This window comes from Atheta coriaria, unplaced genomic scaffold (genome assembly GCF_025399875.1).
Source record: "Atheta coriaria isolate IRGN ID8LTWV9N9 unplaced genomic scaffold, Caltech_Dcor_3.1 hic_scaffold_10_pilon, whole genome shotgun sequence".
NCBI lineage: Eukaryota > Metazoa > Arthropoda > Insecta > Coleoptera > Staphylinidae > Dalotia > Dalotia coriaria.
The window spans coordinates 9,402,103-9,426,594 of NW_027045452.1; the positions used below are offsets into that span (position 1 = coordinate 9,402,103).

The 24,492-nt window shown below is 38.5% G+C and overlaps 6 protein-coding genes across 16 annotated transcripts; 4 read left to right on the forward strand and 2 right to left on the reverse strand.

Moving 5' to 3' along the window:
- Positions 1 to 1,200: 1,200 nt before the first annotated feature.
- On the reverse strand, positions 1,201 to 3,254 carry Iru (E3 ubiquitin-protein ligase Iruka). 2 transcript variants are annotated; one of them, XM_065313248.1, is made up of 6 exons: positions 3,050 to 3,254; positions 2,874 to 2,987; positions 2,709 to 2,812; positions 2,369 to 2,571; positions 2,042 to 2,305; positions 1,201 to 1,883 (listed from the first exon to the last, which is right to left on the reverse strand). In XM_065313248.1, exons 1-6 carry the CDS (start codon positions 3,137 to 3,139, stop codon positions 1,729 to 1,731), a joined length of 930 nt encoding a protein of 309 aa, XP_065169320.1. In that variant the 5' UTR covers positions 3,140 to 3,254; the 3' UTR covers positions 1,201 to 1,728. The 2 variants fall into 2 exon arrangements, with proteins under 2 accessions (XP_065169320.1, XP_065169321.1); XM_065313249.1 differs by lacking the exon at positions 2,709 to 2,812 and having other exon boundaries at positions 2,863 to 2,987; positions 3,050 to 3,251.
- Positions 3,255 to 3,477: 223 nt separating this feature from the next.
- Positions 3,478 to 4,290, forward strand: RpL24-like (ribosomal protein L24-like). Its single transcript, XM_065313250.1, has 2 exons — positions 3,478 to 3,638; positions 3,717 to 4,290. The coding sequence occupies exons 1-2, from the start codon at positions 3,558 to 3,560 to the stop codon at positions 4,152 to 4,154; spliced, it is 519 nt and encodes a 172-aa protein (XP_065169322.1). The 5' UTR covers positions 3,478 to 3,557; the 3' UTR covers positions 4,155 to 4,290.
- On the reverse strand, positions 4,144 to 5,639 carry Zip88E (Zinc/iron regulated transporter-related protein 88E). The gene is made up of 4 exons (XM_065313247.1): positions 4,800 to 5,639; positions 4,524 to 4,730; positions 4,296 to 4,458; positions 4,144 to 4,217 (listed from the first exon to the last, which is right to left on the reverse strand). The coding sequence occupies exons 1-4, from the start codon at positions 5,415 to 5,417 to the stop codon at positions 4,210 to 4,212; spliced, it is 996 nt and encodes a 331-aa protein (XP_065169319.1). The 5' UTR covers positions 5,418 to 5,639; the 3' UTR covers positions 4,144 to 4,209.
- A 102-nt stretch (positions 5,640 to 5,741) lies between these two features.
- On the forward strand, positions 5,742 to 7,740 carry LOC135800110 (uncharacterized). 2 transcript variants are annotated; one of them, XM_065313241.1, is made up of 2 exons: positions 5,742 to 6,343; positions 6,401 to 7,740. In XM_065313241.1, exons 1-2 carry the CDS (start codon positions 5,890 to 5,892, stop codon positions 7,690 to 7,692), a joined length of 1,746 nt encoding a protein of 581 aa, XP_065169313.1. In that variant the 5' UTR covers positions 5,742 to 5,889; the 3' UTR covers positions 7,693 to 7,740. The 2 variants fall into 2 exon arrangements, with proteins under 2 accessions (XP_065169313.1, XP_065169312.1); XM_065313240.1 differs by having other exon boundaries at positions 5,758 to 5,816; positions 5,880 to 7,740.
- A 69-nt stretch (positions 7,741 to 7,809) lies between these two features.
- Positions 7,810 to 11,695, forward strand: Hen1 (Hen1 methyltransferase). 3 transcript variants are annotated; one of them, XM_065313228.1, is made up of 7 exons: positions 7,810 to 8,559; positions 8,621 to 8,803; positions 8,877 to 9,416; positions 9,542 to 9,972; positions 10,043 to 10,807; positions 10,925 to 11,071; positions 11,137 to 11,695. In XM_065313228.1, the coding sequence occupies exons 1-7, from the start codon at positions 8,057 to 8,059 to the stop codon at positions 11,433 to 11,435; spliced, it is 2,868 nt and encodes a 955-aa protein (XP_065169300.1). In that variant the 5' UTR covers positions 7,810 to 8,056; the 3' UTR covers positions 11,436 to 11,695. The 3 variants fall into 3 exon arrangements, with proteins under 3 accessions (XP_065169300.1, XP_065169299.1, XP_065169301.1); XM_065313227.1 differs by having other exon boundaries at positions 7,813 to 8,559; positions 11,122 to 11,695; XM_065313229.1 differs by having other exon boundaries at positions 7,814 to 8,559; positions 10,115 to 10,807; positions 11,122 to 11,695.
- A 131-nt stretch (positions 11,696 to 11,826) lies between these two features.
- LOC135800109 (uncharacterized) lies at positions 11,827 to 24,375 on the forward strand. 7 transcript variants are annotated; one of them, XM_065313232.1, is made up of 9 exons: positions 11,827 to 12,294; positions 12,675 to 12,896; positions 20,426 to 20,925; positions 20,980 to 21,238; positions 21,403 to 22,053; positions 22,117 to 22,167; positions 22,348 to 22,530; positions 22,698 to 22,906; positions 23,632 to 24,375. In XM_065313232.1, the coding sequence occupies exons 2-9, from the start codon at positions 12,712 to 12,714 to the stop codon at positions 23,751 to 23,753; spliced, it is 2,160 nt and encodes a 719-aa protein (XP_065169304.1). In that variant the 5' UTR covers positions 11,827 to 12,294; positions 12,675 to 12,711; the 3' UTR covers positions 23,754 to 24,375. The 7 variants fall into 7 exon arrangements, with proteins under 7 accessions (XP_065169304.1, XP_065169306.1, XP_065169307.1 ...); XM_065313234.1 differs by having other exon boundaries at positions 22,348 to 22,518; XM_065313235.1 differs by having other exon boundaries at positions 11,828 to 12,294; positions 22,144 to 22,167.
- The last annotated feature ends 117 nt before the right edge of the window (positions 24,376 to 24,492 follow it).

Consider the following 24,492-nt stretch of genomic DNA (forward strand, 5'->3'; position numbering starts at 1 on the left):
GTTCATCTTATGCAGTGATAAGCAAATAGCAATGTTTTTGTTGGTATTTTATGCTGTAGGTCGTGTTTTTGATCAGCTGTAGAATGCATCAAGCGCAAAACATAAATTTGCATTAGATTAGAGTTGTTTTAATGAATAAAATCAAAAAATAAGAATTATTTAGTGTTTTTATAGTTATTTTAACTTTTAGAATTGCTTTTCAAGTCGTTTAGGTAGATTTATGGTGAAAAAAGTAATTATAACTTAAATTTGTAACATTTTAAGGTTAAAATTCTGTTTTATCGAAGAAATAACCTCGAAATATAATATTTTAGGATATATTTTAAGGGTTTTAATGGATTTAAGCAGGTTTCTGTTGGTTTTTATATCAATTTTAGCATTTTAAAGTTTTAAAACTGCAAAATAAGCTCAAAATACAACTTTTGAGCTTAATTTTCGGGATTTTAGTGGGTTTCATCAATAGTTTGCGGCGTAGTAATTTCAGCGGGACGTCTAGAGATGCGGAATTAAATTCTCCGTCGGGTGGTATTTAAATCTTGCAGGAATTCTACCTGCAACCCGCGAAAATTTGCATATAAGTGTAATTTTTCTATCCTTTTTCGTAAAATGTTTGGGTTATTTCGGGTTTGCACGCGATCTAGACGGCGTAGTAACTTCAACGCGACGTCTAGAGATGCGGAATTTAATTCTCCGTCAGGTTGTATTTGTTAGTAGTAGAAGTAACTCGTGTTCTGGGCACCGTATGAAGTTAGCGGTAGAAGTGACTAGTATTCAGGGTACCGTACGAGGGTAGCGATAGAAGTGACTCGATTCAGGGTACCTTATGACGCTAGCGGTAGAAGTGACTCGGTTCAGGGCACCGTACGAGGGTTGCGGAAGAAGTGACTCGTATTCAGAGCACCGTAGGAGGCTAGCGGTAGAAATGACTCGTGTTCAGAGCACCGTACAAAGCTAGCGGTAAAAGTGACTCGTGTTCAGAGCACCGTATGAAGTTAGCGGTAGAAGTGACTCGATTCAGGGCACCGTACCATCGTAGCGGTAGAAGTGACTCGTATTCAGAGCACCGTACAAAGCTAGCGGTAGAGGTGACTCGGTTCAGGGCACCGTATGAAAGTACCGAAAGTAATTCCTTAAAAGTAGTTCCATAAAATCACTGCAAATTAGTTTATCGCGTAATATTATCAATAAATAACAAAAATATTTGCAGTAAATGTTTGTATTTGTTATTATAGTATATACTCCCTTAATTACAATACAAATATGCACACACTTTGTAAATGTACAGTGAATTATATAAACTTATATCACGAACTGCGTCCGCAACTTTGTTCACATGAGTAAATCTACAAACAGAAAGAAAAAAATGAAGAAACTCTACTCTCATTTGCTGGTTCTCCGCGTGTGAAGGCAAAATATATATTTATACATTAAAAAATTCTATGCAGAATCCACAAACGCCACTCTATCGCCTCGCAGTGTTGAAATGTCTCCACAAATGTCGGCCTAACAAAACAATTCAGCACACGTGTCTGTGATTGCATGTGATGTTCGCAAATATTTCCACCCCCTTCAGCCACCGCAGCCTCGACATCGTTCAAAAACCAAAAACGTAACAAACAACCCGTCGCGCTAGCATCAATCAAGTGTGTGATTTGTGTGTAATGTATGTATGTGTGTATTGGGTGTATTAGCGCATTTCGCCTCATTTCATGACGCGTTTATTCTTAACTAGTTACTAGTATCACTGCCGCGCGAGCTGCTGCTCGTCGTATCGTTGTTGCTCGTCGAGGTGCTATCCGTTGTGGTTGCGCTGCTACTACTCATACCCCCACCGCTTCCGTGCACGGCTTGGAACAATTGTTGCAGGGCATTATAAGTTGTACCTATAAAAACAGCCACATCATCATGTGTATAAATGGTTGCCTATATTACTTCTACACATAACCAGCTATAATATAAAACTGCAAAGTCATTATGTGTATGACTGGTTGCCTATATTATATTATGTTATTTTTATATAACCAAAAATAAATTTTCTTACCTCCAGAATTATCCGGGGCAGTATTAGTGCTCTGATCTTCCGAACCTAAATCCTGCCGACAAATGGGACACGTACTATGCAGTTCCAGCCACGGGCGAATACAAGGTTCGTGATAAACATGCTGACACGCCAACTGGCGGACTTTTTCGGCGAGTTGAAACTCTTCCCAGCACACGGAGCATTTCAGCTTTGTGTCTACCTGCTCCTGGTTGACTTCCACTACGGGTATGGCATCGATAACGTCTTTAGCCAGGGGTGGCGGCCCTAAAACGTAAGTTTTTTTTTTTTATTTTTTCAACAAAAACACGCAAAAATCGCCATAAATACCTGTCGTGTCAATTTGATTCAATAATTGTGTAACAATCGCGTCCAATCCTTCGCGGCCCCACGCATAATCGCCGGGATTGAGGAATAATTGCATATTCCCATTGCCTCCCAACATATTCACGCCTAGATTCACGATGAATTCCTGAAGAAGGTTCTCGTAGGTCAGTGGTGAGCGTGGATTCGCTCCAGTTTGACCAGCCTCGCTAAAATTACAAATATTATTACTCATAGTGATAAAAAATTAAATTCTTGATAATTCAGTGGAAAAATTTTTGATTTATCGGCGTTAGTTTGCGAGATATTCGAGTTTTTAGTGTGGATTGTGTTGCAATTTGCGCACCTTCCTCCTCCCGCTGCTCTTCTGGTAGCATCCGCGCCGTGACGGATCCTACCAGTCGGCCGCACGTCCGGCAGAAGGAAGTTCAAATGGCTCAGATTCAGCATCTGAAACGCATCAGCACAGAATTGCACACGATTGCCCCGCCGGTACGTACCCGATGTATACATCGAACATCTCCTCGTCCGACTCGTCGGAATCGAATGGCGCGGCGACGGTGTGCTCGCTGCGTGCCTCCAGCTGCTCGATGAAGCCGTCGGCGCATCGTGGACAGCTGAACGTCTACAATACAGAGGAAAATAAGAGTTTTGTGAGTGGTTTTGTAGGAGGTTAGGTTGTTTTACTGTGGTGCAGCTCTCGAACTTGATGTTGCACATGTGGCAGTAGAAGCGCTGCAGGGCGTGCTCGTCGGCGACGACGGCCGCTTCGGCCATGATCTCCTGGGAGTGGTGTGCACTTTAAACTGGCGAGTATACGTGGGGTGGCGGGTGGAAACTCGAGTTGACTGCGCTCGCACCAGGAATTTGGTAGAGATCCGAACCACAGATGTCAAAACATTGTAGTTGTGAATTTCCGCCACCAGATGGCAATTGACCATAAAGACAATTTTAAAAAGTTTTTTCGGTAATTTTTATGAATACAACATTAAAAACTATATAAATACTTTAAATATTATTAATATTAATTATTTTTTAATGTTTTACACTGTAATAATGTGTAATTTAGTGATTTTACGCAATTTTTGTGTAACATATGAACTTTGACAACTGTCAGATGTCAAAAAGTTCTTTTGCGTCTCGATATTAACACAATTGTCGCAACAACACGTTGTTGTGAACAAATCGTTAAACAATGCGTATCGAGACGTGTTATTTCTGCTCGTCGCGGATATACCCCGGACACGGCATCCAGTTCGTCCGAAATGACTGCAAAGTAAGCTAAATTCTTATTTCCTACACTTTAAAATCACATGTTTATCAACATAACCTAAAATACATGTGTTTATAACAGATCTTCAAATTCTGTCGCTCGAAATGTCACGCCGCATTCAAAAAGAAGAAGAACCCACGCAAGGTGAAATGGACTAAAGCATTCCGAAAAACCGCCGGTAAAGAACTGCAAGTTGATCCTTCATTTGAATTCGAAAAGCGACGCAATGTTCCACTGAAATACGACAGACAGACATGGACACGCGCTGTAGACGCGATGAAAAAAGTTGAAGCTATTAAACAAAAACGCAGTAATGCGCATATTATGCAGCGATTGCGTAAAGGAAGAGAATTGGAGGACGAGCGTGACATTAAAGAAGTCCAACGTGATTTGTCACTCATCAGATCACCAGCTGCTGGACTCAAAGCAAAGAAAACAGCTGAATCATCCATGGAGGAAGTACCTGAAAGTGATGAAGAGGATATGCTGGTGGAAGACGGCGGCGAAGTTACGTTGTAGTCATTTTCGTTTATTTCTTAAGTTTAATATCACTTGTACAATTCTAAGGTTATGTCTAATGGTCTGCAACAAACAAACAAACAAGTTGAAATGTGTGTTAGGCAACCAACATTACACATAAACAAGTTATACTCTACTTACCCATATATTTAGTTAATGCTGTCATTATGATAAAACCAACTGCGACGCAGACGAATTGAAAGAATCCAGCGTATCGCTTGGCGTTTGGATTGTGCCAACGCGCTCTCTCACGCGGTAATACTTCAGATACACTCACATAGAAAAGTGTACCACCTGCCAGTCCCTGTCAAATGTCAAAAATATGTCAAATCATAAAAATTACGGTTATGTATGTTTAATACAACAAACCTGTAAGATAGGCAACAAGTATGTTTCAATATCTTTGGGAATGTTGCTAAAAATCATTCCAAGTCCGATCCCCAGCGGGGAACCCATCGAAAAGATCAAAATCGAGACGAAGTGTTTGAGTACGGTGTTCTCCGCTGCTAATTCCACACCCAGGCAGAAACCAACCACGAGTTTGTGTGAAGCTATCGCGCCGAACAACAACAAAACCTGTAAAAATCAAAAATTCGCATTATTAAGGTTATGTTATAATATTTTAGGTTAAGATTATTATTATACCTGTGTAGCGGATGTTTCTAACCCCACAGCCAAGCCTTCCAATACTGCATGTACAGACAAAGCAAACAACAACCCCAACGAACCAACCGGGCGGCTATTACAGGGTTCTACATGTCCGATATGACAAATCTGCGATGCCGGATCATCCGAATACCGCACAAAACTCGGATTGTATGGCAGTTGCGGATACAACAATGGCCGCGCTTCCGTCACAGTCGAATCATACAACCTGTGCTGAGAAGTAGTACGACTTGGAGCCACAGATGTCGAAGGTTCACTTATTGACCGTCCGTGTCCATGGGAATGGTCATGACCATGCCCAGCGTCCGGGAAGATCAAATGCACGAGTTCATCGATGATGTACAACGTGAAGAAGCCACAAGCGAAGAGAATCTCAGCGTATTCTTTGTACTTCGGGAGATTTTCACGGATTTCTGGTAACATGTGTACAATACTCGTGCTGAGCAAGACTCCGCCTCCAAAGCAGAGCAAACCAGAGAGGAATAACGGATGGCGATTGCGTCCGTAGGTGGAGAACCATGCTGGGAGTAAACCCACGAGTAGACTGCCCATTGTCAGCGTGATTATCGCGACGATTTTCGCTTCCATCAACTCCATTTTGTGTAGTTTTATGTTTTAATGTTACTTAACCTTTAAATTTGTATGTTTATGTTGTATTGCAGCAAGGAATTGCACTTGGTATTGTGATTTACAGAAAAATTGTCGATTACTGAGTCATCTGAGTCACGCTTTGTTTAATTTCGCGATTGTCGCACGTCATGCTTCACATCGAGCACTGCACAAAGTGATCTCGTTTCATGTTTCAAGTCGCGTTGCTCGTTGCTCGTTGCAAAGCCGCTGCTTATGATAAGCTGTGCGTGCTCTGCATTATCTCTCATCTCAATCTATATTTCTATGCGATTCGATTCTAGGGAATCGATTAAGATTATATTATGTGTATACACTTAAGTCGTTTCGATGTTTGTTTTGTTTATGCTCGTATCTTCTGTAAACAATGTTTGTTGTGTGTTGGTAGCTTGGCAACGTGATTGTGACTAATCTGTGTGACAAAATTTACAGTTTTATACAAATGGATAAACCGCCCGATAAGAAGAGCCAGGGGAAGAAGGCGAGGTACACCTGCACCAAATCGGATGAATTGGCCGAGGTCCTGGAGGAGTTTTCATCCTGGCAGAGGAGTATTATCCCCAGGGATGATTATAAAAAGAAACCGCAGTGTCCGCAGGTGAAAAATGTCAATGGTAATGAAACTAGGGTGGTACCAGGAGATAGACGAAGGATATGCAGGTGTATCGGGGTGAATTCAAGCAGACATGGTGTGGAAGGACTTAATTCAGTTCCCTATCAAGTTTCGGCGGGGAGTAATGGATGGGTGAGTGGGGGGCCTTCCAGAGGGTATTCCAGGGACACCTCCAATGGGGTTTCGTTTTGTACATCGAGAGGTACCTCAGGGAGGTCTTCACATCCAAGTGGACCTTCTGGGGAGAATATTACAACATCAAGAGGAACAGGGAGATCAGATGGTACCTCCAGGGACTCCAGAGGAACTTCTTATCAATCTGATGGGAGACAATTTCCAGATCCTTCTTATGAAAGTTCTCTTCCAAGTGGACCTTCACAGGATTCTTCAAAAAGGAGATCAAATAATACTTCTGGAGGTAGGTCAAGAGGTGAATCTTATGGTCCTAGTACCCAGAGTGGTCCCAGTGATGGTTCTGTTTATTATTCTGGAGATAGGTCAAGTGCTTCCAAAGCAAAACATGCAGATCCTTCAAAATCTAAAAATTCCGGGTACCTTATTGTGTTCCCTGATCCCAAAAAATGCAATTGTAAAACCCGGCGTATTTTCGACCATCTAAACACTGAAAAACCCCCACCTGGGTTGAATGCTTTAACTCGGGCCTCACCTACAGATGGGGTACGTCCCCAAAAGTGTCCAATCGAATGTAGGAACAACGCAAGTCGCCCTGGTAAAGACGCAGAACTCCTACGAAAGTATATCTGTTCAAATCAAAGGAATATTATCACTTGTAAAGGTAAACCAGGTGGTAGGACAGTTTATAAAGATGTACCTCTAAAATTATCCACTTCTGCACCTTCTACGTCCTCGAATCTAAGTCAAAATCAATCTTCTCCTACCCCATCAAGATCCCGATCACGTTCCATGGATAGAGAATCGCATGAACGTGAGAATATCCAAGATGGACGCAGTTTTAGTTCCGATAGGTCTTCATCTTCTAAAATATCTCCTAATAGAAGACCATCACCTGGTATGTCACTACATCCCAGCGTGATATCTCCTAATCCTCCAAGAGAGAAGAAACCCAGTATTAGTTCTGGTGATGGTAACCGGACGCCATCTTTTCACACACCCAAAGGCAGCGGGACAATTTATCCAATATCAAAAGTTGGGGAGCCGGTATACCCTCCTGAAGTGACACCTATATCGAAAAAAACTGTTGAAGATTCTTCTGGTCCCCAAGGTCCCAAAGATGATCAGAGTTGTCATGGTAAACCTAATAAAATCTGCTTAGCGGAAAGGTCTTGTGAGGGTTTACCACCTACTGATGGTGTGAACACTTGCACAGGACGTGCGAGGACTACATGTGAAGAACAATTGAGTTGTCCTGGTAAATATCCGAAGAAACCAGCGAAAATCACACAGCACCGGTCCGTGGACTCAGGCACACCTAAATGGAACAAACTCATGGACCTAGTGGGCAATCCGTATGCGTGGAAACTGTTGAAATCTTTGCTTTTATTTCTACTCGGGCTGAAAATCTGCTCGGAGAGTTGGTACATGTTGATTCCCATTCGGGGATTCAACGCCATGCGGCTCCCATGCACATGTACAATCTGCAAACACATCTAATAACAAAACCAACTAAATAATGCATGAATAATTAATTTTTGTAGCAAATCATTTGTATTTTTAATGTTTTCATTGAAATTTGAACCAAAAAATCAATCATGCGCAGTCTGTCAGTCATCTTTTGACATTTGACATCGATCATATCATAACCTTCAAACAATGCAAATCTAGTTGTGTTACTCTCACATTTATTGCATTTATTCATCAACCAAAGTGTTCGCAACGATTGAAATCGCTATCAAAACACAAACACATTAACGCCTAATCAGAATCTCTTAGAATGTGCGCGCCTGTCGAAAATTTCCAACGTTTTTATAACCCTGTGCAGTAATCACATCATATATTTAGCTAGAGATAAACAAGAATGATTATCATCGTTCATTCGCTGTACTTTGTGATAAGATACGCACTGCGATGGTATCGCCGGTATCAAGCGAATGCAATCATTCGCTTATCGGCTGAACAACGTGCGCTGGAATCTTTGGCTGCTGAAAAACCAGCCGCACTTCCACTGGACCCAGAAGAATGTTTTGTTTTTCCAATTCCGGTCTATCGACAGCGATATTCTGCTGTGCAGGATGTTTTACTGGATCCACGCTGGCGGAAAGATATACGAAAGGTGGTGGATTTCGGCTGTGCAGAATTCGGCTTCTTTCAATACCTGAAACATTTGATGGGAGTCACCGATATCTTGGAAGTGGATATTGATGATACACTGTTAAAAGAGAATATGTTCAGGGTGCAGCCGTTGACAGCGGATTATTTGAAGCAGAGGACTGATCCACTCACTGTGGAGATCTTTCGAGGCAGTATAAGTGATCCAGATTGGAGGATTAGGGGAATTGATGCTGTTGTTGGCATTGAAATGTAAGAAAAACTGCTTTGTAATCATTGTTTTGAGGTTAAAAACTTGATTTTATGGTTTTAGTATTGAACACTTGTTTCCGGACATCTTGGATGCATTGCCCTACAATATTTTCGGTTTTGTTCAGCCGAAATTAGCGATTTTTACAACACCAAACGCGGATTTCAATGTTCTCTTCCCGAATTTCAAAGGTTTTCGACATGATGATCATAAATTCGAGTGGACGCGTCAACAATTTGAAGATTGGTAAGGATATAACCTCAAAAATGATCCGCCATGTTTAATTGTTAAGTAATTTATATATTTTTTTGTTAAAAAGGGCTCAAAACATTGTTTTGCGTTATCCTAACTATTCTGTGACGTTTACTGGTATTGGAAAAGGTCCCAAAGGCACAGAATCGCTTGGATGTTGCTCACAAATGGCGGTTTTCGTCAAGGAATACGAACAAATCCATTCAGAGGTCGCTGGTGTCGCTGGACATGCGTCTAATGTCGATGTGAATCATGATTGGCGCTCGTTTGGTGTCTGCACACATTTTAGTTTCTCGCAAGCACAGATGGCGCTGCTTGCGGATGATTTATTCGATTTGAATCCGAGGCTAATCAAAGAAGGGAATATAACTACAGGTGAACAGCGTCAGGATGAGTATTATCATCAGATTGGAGTGATTAAATATCCATTTGTGGAGGATGTACGCTCACCGGAGGAAAAAGTTCTCTACGAGGCTATGCAACAGATTTATATGCATGCATCGCATACAAGTCGGTATTTTAATGAGGATACCGGTATAGTAGAAATCCCATTGTATGAAGTCGTGAAGAATTTTGACGGGCATTTTGTGAGCGAATCAGAAATAAGGTTAGTTTTTTTAGTTTTTGACATAAATGACATTTGACAGTTTGGTTAGTGATGTATAATTATTTGCGTGTTAGTTCTGTCAGTGTCAAAATTTAATGTTAAACATGTCTATTGCGCATGCGCAGGGTTATTCTCGAGGGTGCGGACTTCAAGATTGGCGAATGCACACTCTACGGTTCTGATGAGCGTTGCCTCTGCGTGCTGTACGACATTGAAATGGCTGGGCAATCGTCACGCACCGCCAGCGACTATGAACCGTCGGAACATGCCGAAGAAGTTGAGGTTAACGACGATGCACGATGCGTGGATAAATCGAATCTCGCGCGTAATATAAACTCCAGCGCTGATTCCGATTGGGAGTTTGATGAGCGTGCGATGCGTGCTGGCAACGCCTCCAAGGATGAAGCAGCAACGCCATCTGATCCACTAGTTGATTCGGGGTATCAAAAATCGCTGAGTAATGCTGAGTGGTCCCCGCAGAGTCCGATAGATGGCCATTTCGATGAGCAATTCATGCCGAAGATGGATGTGAATGATATTAAAGATTCAATCAAAGGTATTTTTTAATTTTTTTCATGTTTTTGTTTAAATTTATTGCATGCTTATTATTTTGTTAATTTTGTTAGCACGTTTGGCAAAAACCCATAACGGTATGCCAATGAACAATCGGCTGTTGTCTGAATGGAGGCGCTTTTCAGGTGGTTGCAGCCGCAGTGCTGTCAAATACACACCAACAACAGCGCCACCATCACTCGGCGGAGCCGCGCGAACTAAATCGCCTACACCAGGCACATCACGACGCCGAAAATCATTTCGATCCGATAGTGAAGAAGACGCTAAATCAATCGCTGATGTTTTACTCTACAATTCACTAAATAAGATAGAAGTTGATGTTCCGCATGTGGAACAACCAGTGGTCCCACTTGTACGCCCACAGGATCTCGAAATCCCACAGTTTATAGTCGAAAACGGTGATTTGGCTAACAATAACCGTGATGGTGAAGGTAATAACATTCCCGAGGTGGATGATGTGTTGCCTAACCTTGAATTTGCTAACGGTGATGATCCCAATGAGAATGTAGATCATATAGATTATATGGATAACGAAGATGAAGAAAATCGTAATGTTGTGAATAATCACAATCCGGATGATGGGATTGTTGTGGATGCACCACCAGAAGTGCAAGTCATACCGGTTTTGGAGATTGTCGACGTGCATCATGCGCTGCCACCGCCACCTTTGGACGAAGAAGATGAAGAGGAGTTGAATCATGTGTCCAGGGAAGCGTTGTTCGATCCGAACTCACAGTCGGATTTCCTTGAAGACGGCTCGATTACAGACGAAGCGGTGGATCCGGCGGAGTTTGACGTGGAGCCAGCAGCGGATTCTGGTATTGCACACGCAAAAACTAACTAGCGTGGTGCGCGCATGCGCGTACACTGCGGCTGTGATTTCTTCTCTTCCTCCTCTGTTCCTAAACCTTTCCTTTCCTTTTTTTGGATTGTAGTGGCGCCGGTCAACAATCTCTTCCCGCATTGGCTGCTGCAGCTGCTGGGCGGGGCCAACAACACAGCTGACGCGGACGGTGAGGATGCGCAGTGGCGTGACAGCGATGAAGATGAACCGCATTTTTACTGCCAAGGCGATGGTTTAGGTAAAGTTTTGGTTTTATAATAAAAAATATGTTTTAAACTAATTTTTAAGGTGTGCATCCATCAGTTGTCGACGTGGATCGTGAATCTTCATCGATTGCATCGTCAACGGATGAAGCAGTCGCCGAACGCACGTTGAGTGAAAATGATTTGAGATCTTTGCCAACAGATGGCGTTTCCGTCGCGACTGACAGCGCTGCTGCCGCGCTGGCGATCTTTGGCCGTGCACTTGACATTCCTTTGGTTATGCTGGATCAGACAGCGAGTAATATGAGCCAGGACTCTGGCGGCGAGGAGTTTTTCGATACGCTTGCTGAACCCAACGCGAATTCCGCGCATCGTGATGCATCTTCCAGTCAAGGATAAATTTTTCGTTTACTTTTTCGACCTCCTTTCCTTCCGTCTTCCTAATAAACGTGCAGAACACTATACGCCGAAATGTTACACATTCTCGTTCACTTACACATATATACAGGCAGGTAAAACGTGCGTTTAATGTAAGTTAAGTATAAGTGAAGCTGTGATTAGACATTTTCAAGTGTCGCAAGACTGATTACGAAATTACCAAAAACACAAAGTGTTAAAAATGTAGAAGTACTCACTTAAACATAGATAAATCAGCGGAATTATTTGTTTTACACACTGAAAGTACATATTTTAAGGGATAAGTTAAAATATTTGTAAATTAGGTACGGCTCTGTCTAGTTTTGGTGTATGTTGGGTTGCATAGGTTACGCAGTGGTGTTTCATCAACATGGCCGCAGCGCTTCGCCACCGATCGCTTGGTTCGCTTGTCGTCGTCGTCACGTCAGGCGCGATCGACGACCGTAGCGCAACTCGCCACCGCTCAGTTCGCAACGGAGTGTCGGCGGCGGTGTTGTTGTTGTGCACTACGTCCGTTCGGTGAAAACGCTTTTGTGGTGCGGCGCCCCTCGTTCGATGGTGACTTTGCGCGAGTGCCGCCCGCAGCGTCACGCAGCTGGGACGGCGTGAAAACAGCGGCGCTTGTTTTTCGAGTGTTGTGTTGTTTTTTGCATCGATCGAGCAAAATAGAGAAATTAGCGTGTGGGATATTGTTGAGTGTGAGTGCGCGCGTGTGTGTTCATTGATTTCACGTGCGGTGCGAGACGCTTCCGGGCCATTCATGCCGTTTTTTGCCTGGTGAATGAATGAAACCGAAACCGTTTTTGACATTTGACAATCGCCAGCGCATCCTTCAACAGCGGTGAGTGCGCAGTATTAATCTCCACCATTTTGTAGACTTACATATGACATATGATAACATAACCATAAACGCATAACCTCAAAATTCACGCTTTCTAAACGCTTTTGTTTTTATTCGCGTGTGTTTTCTCATGGTTTCATTAATTATTGGCTTGTTAATTAGCGTTAATTGCTTGCAGTGAAACATACACGCGATGAAATGAAAGTAAAATATTTATTTATGTTTTTATTTGTTGATTTTTGGTATTATGTGCACTGGAAGTGATTTTGAACTTGTTGTGTGGTTTTTTTTAGCTGCGTTATGAGTTTTTTTGCCTTTGGTACTCATATCGCACGTAATTCGCATAAAATTATTTGTTTATTGTGTTGTTTTTTCGGCAGATTTCTGTGTTGATGGTGCAGATTCAACTTGGCGTGGATGACAAACGGCGGCAGGGGCGTCGTCGCCGGCGGCATGGCGTCGTTTATGACCAAGAAAAAGAAGTACAAGTTTCAGGTGGAGGTCTGCCTCGAAGAACTGCTGGAAGTCCCGTTTGTATCGGCTGTACTCTTTGCGAAACTACGATTACTCGACGGGGGGAATTTTCAGGATCATAGTCAACGGTAAGCATAATTATTATTTATTATTTTGCGTTTTTCTTGGGCAAAAGAATAAAAAATGGGAAAAAATATTCTCTTGGGTTGAGTTCAAGTACGTCATTCGCACATATTCTCTTAGCACACGATGCGGGTCGGGTTTTCTAGGTCAAGGAAGTGGGGCAAGGGCGCGAGGGCCGTGGAAACTTCAAACGCGAAGGGAAAGCGAATTGGGAAAAGTAAAATAGGCGGGAATAACACCCACATTGTTTCAGTGTTGAGTCGCGCTATTCGTTATTTCGGGCAAATTGCATGGAATAATAAAGTTTCGCGCTTATAAATTGACAAATTAATGCTTTTTCTAGTTGGAATGTTTGTTTTTCATCACTTTAGGTAATGAAAATATTTTATTTATTGTTTTGTGAATGATTACGCTTCTTGTCTCTTGGGAATAGTAGGAGTTGGGTATAATCGTATTCAGGGACGAAAAGTTTACATATTTTTGGGTATTTTATGTTGAAATTGATTAAATTTTGCGTATTTTTGGGGATTTTAGAGTAAAAATAGCAATTTTTAGTCGTAAAATGATATAAATTGATTGTTTTATTAATGGTTGAGGTTGGGAACGTGCGAAAAATGTAGTTTTACGCACTAGTGTTTCAAAATTATCAATTTTTTGTTGAATTATAGCTTTTTTGTGCGAAATATGGCTGTCAAATAATAGTTTTAGGTTATTTTCATGTCAAAATAGTCATAATTTAATGGGTGTCAATACTATCGGCCAAAAAATGTCATTTTACACACTAGTATCTAAAAAATACAAAATTTTCCTTTCTTAAATATAAAATTATTTGGTAATATGTCTACCAATTAACATTTTGAGGTTATTTTCATGAAAAAAATGGTAATAATTGCGTAAATTCACGTTTTTCTTCTTATTTTTCACCAACAATGCATATTTTTCATCACTTTACGAAATGAAAATATTTTATTTATTGTTTTGTGAATGATTACGCCTCTTGTCTCTTGGGAATAGTAGGGGTTGGGTTTAATCGTATTCAGGGACGAGTAGTTTACATATTTTTGGGTATTTTATGTTGAAATTGATTAAATTTTGCGTCTTTTTGGGGATTTTGATGTAATAGTAGTAGTTTTTAGTCGTAAAATGATAAAATCTGAGTGATTTATTAATGGTTGAGGTTGGGAACGTGCGAAAAATGTAATTTTACGCACTAGAAGCTTAAAAATATCCCATTTTTGCAAATTGAGTGAAAAATTACCGGAAAATACGGCCAATAATTAAGTTTTAAGGTGTTTTCTTGATAAAATATTGATTATTTAATGATTGTCATTGTCAATTCTTTAAAAAATGTACTTTTACGTACAAGTATTTCAAAATTATTTATTTTTTGTTGAATTAGGAGGGAAATTCTTATTAGTATGATAGTCAAATAATATTTTGAGGTTATTTTCATGACAAAATGGTAATAAATTAACATTTATCAATAGCAAGTGCTAAAAATACTATTTTACACACTACTGTTTAAAAAAACGCGTATAAATGCGCAAATTTACGTTTTTCCTCTATTTTTTCACAAAAATGCATATTTTTCATCACTTTACGAAATGAAAATATTTTATTTATTGTTTTCGGTATGATTACATCTTGTCCATTGGGTAAACCAGTCGTAATCACATTCAGTGACGAATTGTTTGCATATTTCGTGTGTTGTTTACTCGACTATCGCCGTGGAATGCTCACAGAAGTGCACAGCAGTGAAAATTGTTTGCACACGTCTCTACACTTTCATAAAATCATTAAATTCACTATTTACTTTCAAAAACACACAAAAAACACATTTTTAAAATTCACTTATCGCGAATTTTGATAAACTAAAATAATTTGCATTATTTTGAGAGATACTTAAGTATTTGAACGTTTTACCTGCGACTTGCTTACTCACACGCTATAAATAAATAAATAAAACATTACAATGTTTATCTATAGAGTATGTGCAATGCAAAGTAATGTATGAACCGTTAGTCGTTAGTCATTGGATCGAAGTGTGTACAAGTACAATGTGCAACGGTTTCGTCGAGAATCATCCGCGGCGTCATGATTAGATTTTTTCTCTCAGTTTATAGACGTGATGATTTAGATTGTACAGTTGCAGCTTGTGCAACCTGTAAGGTAAGGTAATGTCGATTGACGACCTTGTTACCTTGCCGGCGGCAATGTCGCATGTCTGGGACACAACAAGACTTGAATTGAATTATAAACTTAGGAACTTGAATGTTTTGCTTACTTTAGAGTGCTGGTAAACAATCTAGACGACATATTACTAACAAATATGGCGGAATATTGATTTAAATTTGAGTTTTTTGCACTAGTGTTTAAAAAATGTTGTATTTTTAGTTTTTGTGCCGAAAATTAGGGGAAAATAGGGCTTTTTATGTTATTTTCTTGTAAGAATTATTATTATTTATTTGTTGGTAATATTCACGGTCGAAAAATGTCGTTTTACGCACTAGTATCTTAAAAAGATTGATTTTTTGTTGAATTTAGAGGATAATTCTAAAAAATATGGCAGTAAAATAATATTTTGAGGTTATTTTCATGTCAAAACAGTTATGCTTTAATTTTTGTCCACAATAACGGTTAAAAAATCCCATTTTTCGCCCTAGTATCTAAAAAATTCCAATTTTTTGCTTCTTATGTGGAAAATTATTAGAAAACTAGCTTTAACCCTTGGCTTCGCCCGCGAATATCTAAAATAATGAAGTGGCTTCCGTACGCGTCTGTAGTCACAGAAGAAGTAACAATGAAGTAGAATGGCGGGAAGTTTAAAATGGCTGAAAGTATAGTCTATGGAAGTATAGTGTACAGTCTCCATAGTGTAGTCAATTGGATTTGATGTTGACGTAGCTGTCGGTAATACAGTGTGATAATACAGTGTGATAGTACTATAGTACTTAGGTTTGAGCTTCATTGCTGGAATGCTAGATGGCGTTAAAGTAGTCAAATAGCCAGATGCAGAGGTATTATTGGCTAAACAATTTCTTTATTTTATTTCAAAAATAATTTTTTTATTAAATAAAAAGTAGCCTATAACCATTCGGGGACCACTAAGAATATGTGTACAAATTTTCATGATGATCGGTTAAGTAGTTTTTGCATGAAAGTGTAACAAACATCAGGACTTTCGCATTTATACTATTAGTAGGGATGTGGCAATGAATTAACTTCTGGCATACGTAAATAATAGTTAAGTGAAAGAAAAGTAAAAATACGTGCGGTTGAATTAATTGCCTAATTATGCGGAATATTTTTAGACCATTTTTGTGGTTCGTGCATAAATCAATCTTCCGGGGTAATAAATATTGAGAACATGAGAACATGATGTAAAACCCGGCGTATGTCCGTCAACCGTGGGTTAGAGCTAAATTTAACCACGCGTAATAAATTCAACGTTACATTTATAGATGGAAAACACTTCAATACTGCAATAAATGCAGAAAATTGACTTTTAGACTCGGAAAATTGAAATTTTTACAATTTTACACACTGCAAATCGTCTTTCTTGCATTTTTTGATCGCTAAATGCGAAAAATTGACTTTTAGGCACGGATAATTCAAATTTTTACCTTTTTACGTCTTGTACAAACAATATTTTTGCATTTAAATACGAAAAATGCGTCTTTTAGACACGTATTATTGAAATTTTCACATTTTTACGTTTTTTTCCAATGAAATTTTTGTAGTTTTTGCATTTTTTCATCGTTAAATACAAAAAATGCAACAAAAACAAACAAAATTTTGATGGTTTTTGCATTTTTCATCGTTAAATGTGAAAAAATTGAGTTTTATGCCCAAATTTACTCAAATTTTCATCGTTTTACATATTTTACAAACAAAATTTGTGTGTTTTTGCATTTTTTACCCTAAACAAGTAAAAACACAACTTTTAAATACTTAAAACTAAATTCTTCCCATTTTCACACATTGTACACACAATTCATCACCCACCACAATTTTCCATACATTTATAACATTTTAACACCTTCAAACTGCGCATTAAATAAAACTCGACATATCATAACAATATAAACGGTAAATTTGATATTCTACACTCGTAATACATACGTGCATACCACCATGCATTATTAATCAATAAATAAACGTGCGCACTTGCCCGCAACATTCTTTATCACATTCATATCTCTTTTATTGTTTCAATGCGCTTTAAATTACGCCGATTTGAACTCGACGCTGCTCGTAAGTTTAAGTTTAATCGACGTTCGGCTGTAGGTGATATCAAGTACATTCGCGCGCGTGTAATTCAAGTTTAAATTTAGATAGTGACATTGCACGTACGCGTGTACCACACGTATGTGTGCGTCATTTAATTAGTAATTTAGTATCTGTGTGTTTTTATGCGGTGGCTTGAGTATGATTTCGAATGGAATGCACGAGTTGTAGGTCAAGTCGACTTTCATTCACGCTAGTGTTGTAGTGGTAGTAGTGTGAATTCCTTTTCTCTCATCTTTCTTCGGGAGAGAGATCATGTTGGAAGTGATCGAGTTTCACGTCTTTTAGGAGGTTTTTATGTATTTAATGGTTGTTGAGGTTGTAAAATGATGTAAATTAATGGTTTATGTTTGGAAACGTGCAGAAAGTGTTATTTTACGCACTAGTGTTTAAAAAATATGATATTTTTGTTTATTTAGTAGAAAATTACCGGAAAATATGGGAGATAATTAGGTTTTAAGTTAATTTAATGCCAAAAAGATAATATTTTAATGAATGTCAATAGCAAATGTTAAAAAATACTTCTTTACACATTAATATTTATAAAAAACACGTATAAATGTTGAAATTAACATTTTTTGGCAAAAATTATTTGTTTTTATCTGTTTTGGTAATGAAAACATTTTTATTTAGTGTTTGGTCAATGAATTATTAATGGTTGATGTTGAAAATGTGCAAAAAATGTAATTTTACGCACTAGTATCTAAAAAATACCATATTTTTGTTGATTTACTAGAAAACTTTGGGAGTAAATTAATTTTAACTTATTTTCTTATCAAAATAGTGATTATTTACTTGTTGTTATTGACAACGGTTGAAAAATGTACTTCTACAAATCACTACTTCTCAATAGTTATTAGTTGATAACACCAGATTGCGACAGCGACACTACTACAACCGGAAATATTCACTCAATTAATAATTAATTGATTATGTATTGACCTAAGTTTAAGTGCAGTGCCAAAAATATTGCGAAATATTTATTTTAAATTTAATTTCATACGTAACACAACTTATCCTCGACCTTGAGATTCTGATAGCAGCGTTATCACACAGGTGTATTAATCGTAAAACAAACGAATTAAATACAACAATGGCGGACGGTTATAAATCACAATTTAATTGAAATTCAACGCGCACCAAGTAAAAAAAATACGTTACACTCGGCAATTACATCACAATCAATTTATTATTGAGTACAATGTCGACGAAACTAACGACGAATTTCACTTAGACTTTCGGTTATGTAATGCAAAGTTTTTATTCTTACTTAATGGAAATAATCATAAAATTGACGGTTTTAACGTTCTAGGGGAATAAAATTAATTTATTAGGGAGTGAAATGTAAGAATAAATTATTTAATTAATTAATTTATTGTGTAAACAATTAAATAATCACCATTTTTACGGGAAAATAACATAAAACTTAAAAGTTTGCCTTATTTTGCAGTAATTTGCTACTTAAGAAGGAAAAATGTGGTATTTTTTAGAAACTAGTGTGTGAAATGACATTTTTTCAATGTTGCTATTGACAACCATTAAATTATGACCATTTGAACATGAAATTAACCTCAAAATATTATTTGACAGCTTTTTTTTAGAATTTCGCTCATAATTCAACAAAAAATTAATATTTTAGGGATACTAGTGCGTAAAAGTACATTTTTCTGGCTGTTGTTATTGACAACCATTAAATATGCCACGAATTTTCCCTAAAGTTTGGTTATGTTAGTTTTTATTCTTAAAAAATAGCAAATAATAATAAGATCAACGTTTTAACACTCCAGGACTAAAAATTAGTTTATTATTCCTTGAAATATAAAAATAAATAATTAAATTACGCTTAAATCCAATTTTCGCCAAAACTTCTATTATATTTTTCCTTTTTCTAAGGTTTCTTTGATACGCAGACGGATATACGTATTTTTTATATATAATTCTGGCTTATTGAGGATTGAGATTACGCTAGCTTTAAAACGTACGTGGCGTGTCAGTGGCGACGGCGTCGTTAGCGATATTGTTCCAAATTTAGGGCATTAGCATAATTCAGGACGAGCGCTGTTATCGCGGGCGGGCGCGCGCGCCGCTGCGATTGTCGATTGTTTCGTCCGCGTGCCCCGTCCTTCGCACGATCATCAGCACCACATCACGCAAACAACAATTCCACACACTAATAATAATAATAAATAATAATAATAACAACAGCAGCTAGTGAAGTTGAGTTGGTATCACACAGTAGTCATGAAAGTCGTAAAAGTCAACAAAGTAGCAGGAAAAATCGTTATTTGTAAGTTATTGTGAACACGCGAAAATTACAAAAGTGGAGGGAAGTAAAGTGAAAAGCAGGTAGAGCCGGAAATACTTGTAGACCCGGAAAACTTCCGCGTTTGTGAAATGTAACATTTCGGCAAAGGTCACGCCAGAATTGGGTCATAGACGATTATATCACTTTAATTAATTGAATATTATTTGTTTTTAAAGGAGAAAATCGCCGAATCATGAAAATATTTAGTGTTTTTTTAAATATTAATGCGTAAAATATTGTTTTTTAGTCTTGGGTATTGAATTATGACCATTTTATCATAAAAATAACCTAAAAATGTTAACTAAACGCCATTTTTTTAAATAATTGTTTAGTAAATCAGTTAAAATTAATATTTTTGTGATACTTGTGCGTAAAAGTACAATTTTCAACCATTGTCAATAAAAACAATCAAATAATCACCATTTTGGTAAGAAATTAACCTTCAAATTTAATTTTTAGGTTATTTTCTCGGCAAAATAGTGATTATTTAATGATTTTCAATAGCAAAGGTTTATAAAACGAACTTTTACGCACTAGTTCCTAAAAAATACTATAAACTTTCCTCTTTTAGTGTTTTTCTCAATCAAAAAACGTAGTAATCAATTAATTACACTGATATAATCGTAAAAATTAATTTTAAAATTAAATTTTATAATATTTTTGGCTCTACACTTAAACTTGAGTGAATATATCCGCTTTTATTAATATCATAAAACTCCATCATCAATTAACAATCAATTTCGTTTTTTTTTGGCAAATATTTCACAATAATACCGAGAATATTCCTATGAGCAAATTCATCTGTACAATGACTCACATCATCCTCTCATCATTGATTTTTATTTTAGACCCATGATTCATCCTCATCCACATCCACACATTATCCTGAAATTTCCACATAGAAAAAAAACATTATTTAATTTTCTATTATTAATATTTCAGAGAAGAAGTGCGTGATCACACCGTAAAGTGGAACGCCCGCTACTCCTTCCCGTGCAAAATGCTCGCCAACGCCTCCACGGGCGTCCTCGAGCGCTGCGTGCTGCGCATCTCGGTGCGCAAGGAGTCAAAGGGCGGCAAATCCTTCACGAAGCTCGGCTTCGTCGACCTGAATCTCGCCGAGCTCGCCGGCGCCGGCTCCACCAGCCGCAAAGCCCTCCTCGAAGGCTACGACGCGCGCCACCGTCAAGACAACAGCATGCTACGCATCTCCATCAAAATGAACATGTTATCCGGCGACATCCTCTTCAAAGTCCCTTCACCCACACACGCGAGCAAAACCGGAAATGCGGTGCCATTACCACGCGCTGACGAAAACGTCGCTTTTGAACCCACCACCACCAGACTTCTAGACGAATTCTCATCGGGGTCCCTAGCTGGAAGCATTGGGAGTGGGAGCAGTGGGTTTGGCAGCTTGACGAAGAAACGACCTGCATTAACCGGTAACCTAAAAATTTAACCTCAAAAATTAAAAAATTAAAAATTTATATTTTTAGATATAATTATTGGTCAAACATTGACTGAGAGTAATGTTCCTATCACATTGGCAAGCGACGATGTATCATCCACTGGAAACATAACCACAACTTACATTAGTACAGCTACAACCACGGATGAAGACGGTTTGTTACCAGGACAGGAACCCGGCCATTCGCGCAACTCAAGCAACACCAGTCAGATGTCAAAGGCGTCGGGTTATAGTAGTATACATTCACACAGCAGGCAATCATCATCGGGGGATTCCGGTCATATTCGGTACGTTTCTGCCGTCAAATATTTACAAATGGCGTCGTTTTGACATCTAACGCTACACTCACACTTTTCTCCTTCACTTTTTCTTGTTTTTTTAATTTATTTGTGTTTTGCATGCGTTTTATGTACACCTTTACCCACTCTGCGCCCCTGCATTCGCATTTTAGAGATTTAGTTACTCCTGGTACAACTACAACGGCGAAACGGAAAGCTGGGCCGACAATCGCAATCCCCAGCACGTTTCGTGAGGATATCTCGATGCTGCTTACGCCTGTGCATACACCGCCAGCGAATAATAATCATCTGAATAAGACGCCGGATGATGCGTATGCGACACCTCGCGGTAGTCTTACACCTTTTGATAATACGCTGTTTTATACACCGAAAGATTACCAGACACCGAAAGGTATACCTATGAATGGTAACTTGGATAAAATCGAGGTGGATGGTAAGAAATTAGAGCGGAATTCGTATAATTCGCAACATCCGCCTGAGTTTCATGGTATTTTGAGATCTAAGAGTGATTATGAGATACCCTGTAAGCCATTCAATGCGGTGTGTTGTTGTGAGGTTACGAATGGTATGCAACCAGGTGTACCGCGTGGTAGTTTGTTAGCAAGGTTGCAGAGCTCGCAGAATGCGGCTGTGGTGCCAGCGGATTGTACGTTTCGCGATGCTTTCCGCCCGTTTTTGACGCCGATTGGGCGCAGGAAGTGTGATCCCTTGATGATGAACCACGATGGGCATAGATGTCGTGTTTTAACACCCACAGATGCTCGGGGTAATCCTTTCGAGGCGTTTGAAGCGCAAATAAGCAGGTAGGAATCGTATTCTTTGGTTTTTTTAAACATGATTTTTAGGTTTTCTGCGCCATTTTGTAGTTTTATTAGTTTGGGACTGTTTTTCAGACCTTGGGACTCCCCGAAGAGCGGGTAACTAACACTTTTAATACCTATCGTCCATTTTGTGTTGTTTTTTCATTTTTTATTGGTTTTTATGACTACTAATACACTAATATCCTTCTCCATGCTTTCTATGTGACTAAAATGGCTGACTTAATCTCTTAACATGCGCGCGCGTGCGTGTTCCTTCTTGATTTGCCGAATTTACAGAATGGGCCATCGCAAGATGCTCTTGGACAATGCGCTCAACAACGCCAAGCTCACGCCGATGTCGATGTCGATGACGATGTCCACGTCGCCGGAGAATGATGAACATGAGCATCAACATCAGCAACAACAGACGGCTGAAAACAATCCGCAGCGACGGCCCAGCATCACGCAGTTAGTCCAAAAGTACTCATTCGATGTCATCACATGTCTACTTTTGTCTTTTTTTAAATTTTATATTGTTTGCGTTGTGTGTTGTTTTCAGTTGTATATTTTATGTTTTTTTAAATGTTTGTTTCTTGTTTTTTGATTATGGTTAGGTATTGTTTGTTTCATGTGGGGTTTTGTTGCAGGAATCCTAGTTCAAGTAGTTTGGTGGGATCGGAGACGGGGTCTTTGGATCGTGCTAAGGCGGCTTTCGAACGCCGGAAGAAAACGCAGTCGGCGGAACCGGAAGTCACGGCAACTGGACGCGTTGAGGGCACGCGTGTTAATCCTGATCATTTGATCGAGGAGCTTATAAAGAATACCAAGTTGGATCAGACGGATGAATCAGCTGAATGTAAATATAATTATTTTGGATTTTTTGTTAATAACTAATTAGTTAATTATGCTAAAAGTATAAATATGGTATTATTAGATGGAGAATTTAATATTTAACCATATTCTGAAGGAATTATCAATCTAGCTTGTTTAGTTTTTGAGTTATTAACAATTTACTAAATTGTTTGTCATTTTCATGTTTTCTACTAAAATTTAAAATTTTCGCGTGGAAAAAGTCGGATAACTCGATAACACGATAAGTTAGGATATTTATTCTTTCAATAGTCTATTCAGCTTTAAATTAGGGTTTATTTTGTTTTTAAATTTTGCAAAAATTATAATTATTGATGGAGTTATCGTCAATCAAAGTTTGTGTTTGAAAATTTATTATTTATTTTAGTTTTTTGTTAATAACTAATTAATTATTTATACTAAAAGTATATCATAATTTGATACAGAATTTAATATCTAACCATATTCTGAAAGGTTTACCAATCTAGCTGGTTTAGCTTTGAGTTATTAACAATTAACTAAATTATTGTTTGTTTTCTTCACATTTTTGAAGTTACGCGTTTAAAAAATTGCATAACTTTATAACAAAACAAGTTAAAGCGTTAATTCTTTCATGAATCTATTCAGAATTAAATTCTGCTTCATCTTCTTTTTAAATTTCATAAAAGTATTAATTATTAACAAAGTTATAAACAATTAATGTTGCGAAATTTAATTTTTTTCTGTTTTTAGCTTCTGGTCTACAATTGTTTATAGCAAAAGACGGCACAACGGCCCTGGGCAGCCACGAAGTGAAATCCCAGATGTTCCCTGCGGGTGTCTTCACCCAGGTGCTCATGGACGACAACAGGTAGCCCTAAAGCCGGATGTCAACGCTGAAGCATAAACAAAAAAGACAAAGTACCACGCGCGTCGACCACCGACTGTTTAGTAGTTAATATCAAATTTGTATAGCAAAACGAAGACACTTTTATTAACGAATCCAGTTTATGTGTGTGTGTGCCAGCCGGGGGACACGTGTTTCGCTGCCGTGGTTTGTAGCTTGTTGCATATTCACTCCTAGCAGTATTATATTATCACAACGCGTTGCGTTTCACTTTTCTTTCGTTTTTTGGTTTTAAATAGACGAGCCGTGTGTTGTTTTCGCAAGGCCTAGACTATATTTTGCGCTGTGGACGCGACGTACACGAACATTCAACCGGAGTTAAGGCGTCTGTGCGATTGTTTTGCCAATATTTGTGATATACATTACATTGTAAGCCATTTTAGTGCAAAGATTATTAAAAGAGATTTATCTGAAACCAGTATGAAAACCAGGTGGAGAACACAGTGTATAAAAATAAAGAAAAGATGTATTAATATATTTGAGCTGAACGTTGAGGGGAGGTGTTTAGGCTTGAGTGGATGTGGTGTTTCAAGGTGACAATATTATTTATTGTAAATTATTGTGTAAATATATTTGTGTATTATTTCCAATGGGTTTTATGCTCGATTGCGCTTTGACACGCGTGTAAACTGGCGAGAAGTGTAATTATTTGGGTACTGACGCGTGTTTAATGATTCCACGTTAATTATTTATTAAGTTATGGGTTA

Coding starts and splice junctions, on each gene's coding strand:
- LOC135800110 (XM_065313240.1), top strand. CDS start 5,890: ATGGATAAACCGCCCGATAAGAAGAGCCAGGGGAAGAAGGCGAGGTAC.
- Iru (XM_065313248.1), bottom strand. CDS start 3,139: ATGGCCGAAGCGGCCGTCGTCGCCGACGAGCACGCCCTGCAGCGCTTC. Junction 2,813..2,873: donor CGGACGAGGAGATGTTCGAT/GTATACATCGGG, acceptor GATGCGTTTCAG/ATGCTGAATCTGAGCCATTT. Junction 2,572..2,708: donor AGAGCAGCGGGAGGAGGAAG/GTGCGCAAATTG, acceptor TTGTAATTTTAG/CGAGGCTGGTCAAACTGGAG.
- RpL24-like (XM_065313250.1), top strand. CDS start 3,558: ATGCGTATCGAGACGTGTTATTTCTGCTCGTCGCGGATATACCCCGGA. Junction 3,639..3,716: donor TCGTCCGAAATGACTGCAAA/GTAAGCTAAATT, acceptor TGTTTATAACAG/ATCTTCAAATTCTGTCGCTC.
- LOC135800109 (XM_065313232.1), top strand. CDS start 12,712: ATGACAAACGGCGGCAGGGGCGTCGTCGCCGGCGGCATGGCGTCGTTT. Junction 22,054..22,116: donor TTTGAAGCGCAAATAAGCAG/GTAGGAATCGTA, acceptor GCCATTTTGTAG/TTTTATTAGTTTGGGACTGT. Junction 22,907..23,631: donor GACGGATGAATCAGCTGAAT/GTAAATATAATT, acceptor TTCTGTTTTTAG/CTTCTGGTCTACAATTGTTT.
- Hen1 (XM_065313227.1), top strand. CDS start 8,057: ATGATTATCATCGTTCATTCGCTGTACTTTGTGATAAGATACGCACTG. Junction 8,804..8,876: donor CGTCAACAATTTGAAGATTG/GTAAGGATATAA, acceptor TTTGTTAAAAAG/GGCTCAAAACATTGTTTTGC. Junction 9,973..10,042: donor TATTAAAGATTCAATCAAAG/GTATTTTTTAAT, acceptor TAATTTTGTTAG/CACGTTTGGCAAAAACCCAT.
- Zip88E (XM_065313247.1), bottom strand. CDS start 5,417: ATGGAGTTGATGGAAGCGAAAATCGTCGCGATAATCACGCTGACAATG. Junction 4,731..4,799: donor TAGAAACATCCGCTACACAG/GTATAATAATAA, acceptor TGATTTTTACAG/GTTTTGTTGTTGTTCGGCGC. Junction 4,459..4,523: donor ACTTGTTGCCTATCTTACAG/GTTTGTTGTATT, acceptor GACATTTGACAG/GGACTGGCAGGTGGTACACT.